The sequence below is a fragment of the Gekko japonicus genome, unplaced genomic scaffold (genome assembly GCF_001447785.1).
Source record: "Gekko japonicus isolate JY-2015 unplaced genomic scaffold, Gekko_japonicus_V1.1 scaffold92, whole genome shotgun sequence".
Taxonomy (NCBI): Eukaryota; Metazoa; Chordata; class Lepidosauria; order Squamata; family Gekkonidae; genus Gekko; species Gekko japonicus.
Window position 1 is genome coordinate 501899 of NW_015169780.1, and position 6557 is coordinate 508455.

At 44.5% G+C, this 6557-nt stretch overlaps 1 protein-coding gene across 1 annotated transcript in view; it reads right to left on the reverse strand.

Moving 5' to 3' along the window:
* PTPRK (protein tyrosine phosphatase, receptor type K) overlaps positions 1–6557 on the reverse strand; it is a 492629-nt gene that overhangs the window by 303385 nt on the left and 182687 nt on the right. Inside the window, 1 exon segment of the mRNA XM_015416770.1 lies at positions 3730–3845. Within this exon segment, the coding sequence (XP_015272256.1) occupies positions 3730–3845 (116 nt within the window).

Here is a 6557-nt window from a genome sequence, read left to right on the forward strand (position 1 = left end):
CCATATTTTAAAGCACCAGAAACACAGATTGCATAGACATAAAACTGGCACATAAGTTCATACTGTTTTTAATTTATGACAGAAGACTATGATATGGGGCAATGGGACTTGCCTGAAAACATTTAAAGACCTATAAGCCAGGTAAACATTCAACCCATTGTTTTCTGACTTTGTTGGCATCTCTACTTAACATGTAATGTGTGGTTTTTATACAATGAAGCTGACAGGCAGCAGATTTAGGACTAATAAAAGAAAATACTTTTGGAATTCATAGCCACAGTATGTACTATAGTCACCGTGGTTTTTAAAAGAAAAACTCATGGAAGACAGCTATCATGGATAATACCACTAATGGAACTTAACAGAAACTCCACATTCAGGAGTAATACCCCTCTGAATGCTTGTTGGTGGGGGCCAACAATAGAGGTTTTAGCTTCTGCACCCCTCCAAGCTGCCTTTTTGGGCCATTTAGATGCAACAATAGGAAACAGGACTAGTCTAATCCAAGAGGGTTTTCCTTACATTCTTACATACATCTATGTATCAAAAAGTGACTTGTGGGCCCCAATCTGTGGTTACTTAAATCTGTGGATAAAGACCACACAGACACTAAACATATTTTCCTGCAAACTTGGGGTAGTCCTCAGGTTTGGAGAAATATCTGAAAAGTTTAAGAAAATACACTGGGGATTTAAACTCCTCCCAAATTAAAAAGGGTGGTCTCTGTGCATGTGCACAACTCTGCAGGTGTCAACTCTGAGCCCGGCTGCCATGACAGAGGACAGCAGGAGTGACTCCAGGCCCAGCTGCCACAGCAGTGGACTCCAGGAGCAGCCTGGTGCCCAGCCACTGTGGCAGCTGGGCCTGGAAATGGCAGTGAAGCTCTGGGAGCTGTTCCCTGCTTGGCTACCACAGTGGAATGCTTGGGGAGCCACTCTGGGCCCAGCTGCATGTTGGAGGACTCCAGGAGAGCCTCTGGGACCGGTCATGGTGGTGGAGGACACTGGGAGCCGCTCTGGGCTTGGAGCAGCTCCCAGGTGCCTTCGCTGTTGCTGCAGGTGGGTAATGGGGCAATTGGGAGTTGCAATTGGGAGATGGGATCCCCCCCCCCCCAGGTCTCGCAGGCTTCCTACTTGTCTAGTTTAAAAGTCAAATATCTATTTTATTTATTTGTTGAGGAACTCACTCCCCCCCAAAATTTACCCCAATATTTCAATTACTGTGACAGTTGTCTTGTCTATGGACAAAAGCCCCGCAGCAGAATGACAGCTGAGAGAAAGGAAGGGGTTTGGAGATGGTGGCTGTCAAACTCCCAATGCAGAGTGTTCAAGATCTTAGCTTTCTAATTGCTTACTACCCCGTTCCCTCCTAGTAAGTCACACCAGGCCTAAAGCTGGGAAGATTAAAGTGATAGAAGGAAAACTCTTCCTTTGGGACAAGAAGCCCCTCCCAGAGGTGGGTGAGGAAGAGAAATAAAAACTATGGACATGAGCAGGGGTCATTTCGTAGAAAAAGAGGTGCAGGAGCTCATTAGCATAACTGATTAGCAGAACTCATTTGCATATGCCACACCCCCAGACTTCATCGGAAGTTTGTCAGAAGGCAACACCCACCACTCAGGCTCCACTGGACTGTTTTGGATTGCTAACTATGGGGTGGGGGGAGACATGCAGATCTGCCCTCACAGAGGAAGGAGAGCTTGTACCTGAATAAAACTTGGTCTTAAAGGTGCCACTGGACTGTTTTGGACTGGAGGGCGGGGGGGCTCTGCAACTTACCTGGCTGCTTCTTGCTCTGACTGAGGGCTGCAGGGATCAGGGGGTGGGGCTTGTTGCATGTGCCCGCCCCCTGGACTCTTTACTGCCGGAGCTCCGCTCCTGTGCGCTCCTGCAGGAAATGACCCCTGGACATGAGGGAGAGGAGTCTCTTTCATTTTGGAAAACTCTTCAGATGCACACAAGCTGTGAAGGACAAGGCTTTCTCCTAGGGGCTCTGTCGTCCACAAGGTGGGGGACAACAGAGAAGAGTCCGAACCTGGTAATCTAAACTCTGATTTCCTGAATCTTCAAAAAAACTTGTGTAAAAATTCAACATCATTTAAGAAGTACCTAGTGTAAGGTCAGAAGACTGAGTGTTTTCACCTTTTCTTTGTTCCCTTGCTAAGTCCATGTTGCATGGGTATTCTCTCATATATTCATTCATTAAACTTTTAAATATTTTAAATCTCTAAATCTGTTCCGTGGAAAAACACCAGTTCTATTCAGTCTTGCTATCTGAAGTGTGGTACTGTGGAGGGACAGCAGAGAAGCTCTCCTCCCTGAAACATGACAGCTCTAAAGTGCAAAATTGTGATTGACTGCCCTCACACTTGCTTGTAGAAGGGCATGGGGAGGCACAACAATTAGGAAGCACCTCTGAATGGCAACACAGGTACAGAGTATTAGATGTATGACTACATCTAGCATGAGATACTCCTAAGAGTCACTGGTGGCAATTGGTGGTTACCCAGTTGGTAATTGGGTTGAAAGCAACTACGGGAACGCCCTTGAAAATTGGGGACAAAAACATCAGGATTTTAAAGGACATCCCATTTGACATAAGACAGAAGAAAAGGAATTATAAAAAACGAATCCTTTTTCTACAAACAAATGGCATCAGTTACAGATGGTTAATCCCAGAAGGTGTCATTTTCAAACTTCATGATAAAAAAGAAAAGACTGACTCTGTTCTTAAGGCACGTGATTTTCTGCGAACGCAGCTCGGGGAACCAGCTGAGGACGAGAAGGAAGAAGAAGAAAGCAAATCTGATGGCAAGTTAGGCTCGGGGTCTTCGGACAAGGACTCACCCTCTGAAAAGGGGGTGGCTGCCCCCAAAAGTTCATACAAATTGAGGATTAGAAAAGAGAAGAATAAATAGGGGCTGAAGGGGGGGTTTCTTTAAGCATTTAAATGAATAGTTAAAAGATAATTAACCTAGCATAACCAACTATGTTCATTGTTTTATTAGCTATTAAACAGAGCCAGTTTGGTGTAGTGGTGAAGTGCGTGGACTCTAATCTGGGAGAACCGGGTTTGATTCCCCACTCCTCCACTTGCACCTGGCTGGATGGCCTTGGGCAAGCTGTAGCTCTGATAAGAGCTGTTCTTGAAAAAGAGCAGTTTCTGTCAAGAGCTCTCTGAGCCCCGCCTACCTCACAGGGTGTCTGTTGTGGGGAGCGGAAGGGAAAGGAGTTTGTAAACTGCTCTGAGACACCTTTGAGTAGTGAAGGGCAGGATATAAATCCAATCTCTTCTTCTTCTTCTTCTTTTTAAAGTAACATTGAATTAAGCTGATGTATTGATCTCCTACTCTTGGGTTTTTAGTTATTAGTGGGTCTTTTTTCTTTCTCCTTAGATGTAGTTCCCCTTCCCATATTTTCAGTTGTAGTTTGTAGTTTGTAAAAAATCAATTAAAAATTCCCCTTAGGGGGGATCTTTAAAAAAAAAAAAGCATGCAGGAAAGGAGAACAGATTAATAGATTTGCGAAGGAAATTACAGGAGTAGGCACATTAAGTTTTCATTTTCTGGGCTGCCATATTTTTGTCAGAAAGTATTATTATTATTATTATCATCATTATCATTATTTAGAAGTGTTTTAGCAAAATGTTTCATCCTGATCAACAGAGAAGAAGCAAAATATTTTGCTTTTACAAGATGTATGTCCACAGGCCAAAATGAGTGAGCCTTACCTGCAGCCATAACTTGTTATTCACAGCATCCCTCCCCGTAGCAATGCACTGAAATGTAGCATTCTGGCCTGCATTGACCTCCACATCCCCAAGCCTCAAGAAATGAGGAGATTTATCTGTGCGGGAGAATGAGAAATGTTACAAGAGATGCTCACAGACAAAGCCCAAATATTTCTTTCACAAGATACCCGTTACTGCAACCTTTCGGTATACTTTTTACATGAAAGAAAATAATTGTTTCTACCCATCGTGGTCTTTCCTTTCTTTCCATGCAAACTGTACTAAAGCTTGTCATGTAAAACTGAAAAAAAAAATTATAATAAGCCAAAGCATATATAAAACCCAGGAAGGTCTAAATGCTCAGAGTGACCTATCATTACATTTCAGTCAGTGTAGCCACAGCATGAATATAGTCAGATTTAATTAGTTGTATATAGCATTATCCAGTATAAATGAGAAGGCCCTGTCAGTAAATAGTGCCTGTAGTACAAAATACAGTAACATTAAACCCACTGACAAGCCTTATTTCTTATTACTGCAGTGCCTCAAGTCAGCCAAGTCAGTCCCACAGGGCAACACTGGGCCCATCCATCAAGGCTCTCTTGCCCACCACCTTAGCTCCACCGGCCAGACTTTTGCCTTTGCTCGCCTGGCTGCCACTGATGCTGCTCCGAGATGCTGCATGTACAGCTCCCAGAAGCTGGGACACAGCCAGAGAGGGTTGCTGGAAGAGTATGAAGTCAGGTCTCAAAGCCACTGGTGAGCAGTAAAGTGAGTGAGTGAGCCCTTTTATTTTATTTTTCTGCTGAAGCATATTGTTTTTTAAAATATATATTTATTATTTTTAATTAAGTGATGTCACGCCCCACCGGTTCCCCCAGTGCCCCCCCCCCCCACTTAAAATTTTCTAGTTATGGTCCATGTAAAATTCTAGGGTTTGAGAAACGCGATGAGAGCAATTGAGGGACATACATGCTACATAGTGCTCAAACATTACTTAAATGACCTAGGAATACAGATCAAGGGAAACTATAATTCATGCTTCAACTCATGGAACAGGAGCAAAGGTATCTAGCAGTACTCAATGCCTCCTTAATATTGAACCAAACACTCACAGATCCACTGATTAACAGATGTAATACAAATGTACTTCAAGGCTATTGGTGATTAATTGAAACCAGGACCATTCTAGCTGAAGAAGGCTAAATAAGAGTACTCCACTAGCTATACTAATCAATTCATCACTGCAAGAAAGACGGAGCTGTTAGATCACAACAGGACTGGATTAATTCAGTCCAGTTAGCAAGATAAAAATTGGATGTTCATTCCCCAGTCTGTTATCATTCCATCCTCTGTTTACAGAAGGTTGTTAAGTGAAAGACTGTTGTGCATCTTCAAGCACACCCGAATAAAACTGTCTGGGCCAGTACTGCCAAGCTGGCCTTAGACTGAAGCTGGACTTGTTTCTTTGGTGAAATCATTTCCCAACCAATTGAAATGGGCAACTGGGCCTTTCTTTGGCCATTGATCAACAGACATTAGTGGGGCTTGGATGATGTCTGTGAAACCTCTTTCTAGGTAGCTGCTCATTACCTCCCCCCTAGGGTTACCAACTCTGGGTTGGGAAATTCCTGGAGATTTGGGGGCAGATCCTAGGGGGGGGGCAGAGTTTGGGAAGGGGAGGAAACTCAGCAGGGAAGTGATGCCACAGAGTCCAACCTACAAAACTGCTATTTTCTCCACAGGAATTGATCTCTGTAGTCTGGAAATAATCTGTAATCCCAGGAGAACTCCAGCTCACACCTGGGATTGACAACTTTATCCCAGGACTTCTCTTAGGAAGTTCCACAGTGTTTCTTCCTATGACCCTCACCCCAATCAATACTACATAAATATGAGGTCAAAGAATGGGAATTTCAGAAGTATGACACTGTTTTCCATCATTGTGCAAATAACACACCGGTGTTACCTAACTCAGATCTTTCAGTACTGTTGTCTATCCATTGTCTAGCCATGGTGAGAGCCAATTGTTCAATTTATTTATTTTTTATTTATTTCTTCAAATTTATACCCCGCCCTCCCCGCAAGCGGGCTCAGGGCGGCTTCCAATAAAATACCAGTTACTTTACATTAAAATACATAATATACAAAATACAAATACCATAAAACATTATAAATACAAAGTGCAGGCGGCAGATTAAAATTCATTTCGATAATAAGTTGCAGAATCACTTGCCATTGCCCTGATGTCCACTAATGGCTTCTGTCATCAAGCCATCTCGTTGTTACTCCACAGGCCGTGTTGATGTAATGGTCTGCAGTAACCTGCAGTGCCATGAGCCTATAACAGCGGCGGCCCCTACTTAAATGCCTGGCGGAAGAGCTCCGTCTTGCAGGCCCTGCGGAACTGTAAAAGATCCCGCAGGGCCCTGATCTCCTCCGGGAGCTCGTTCCACCAGGTCGGGGCCGCCACTGAAAAGGCTCCAGCCCTGGTGATGGCTAACTTAACCTCCCTCGGGCCAGGGATGGTCAACAGATTTTGCGACCCCGACCGTAGTGCTCTCTGGGGTATATACGGGGAAAGGCGGTCCCGAAGGTATGTTGGACCCCGGCCATAAAGGGCTTTAAAGGTAAGCACCAGCACCTTGAAGCAGACTCGGTATGCTATAGGCAGCCAGTGCAGTGTCCTCAGCACAGGCTGGATGTGCTCTCGTCTAGGGAGATCCATCAACAGCCTGGCTGCGGCATTCTGCACCAGCTGCAGCTTCCGGGTCCGAGACAAGGGCAGCCCCAAGTAGAGAGCGTTACAGTAGTCTAGTCTCGAGGTG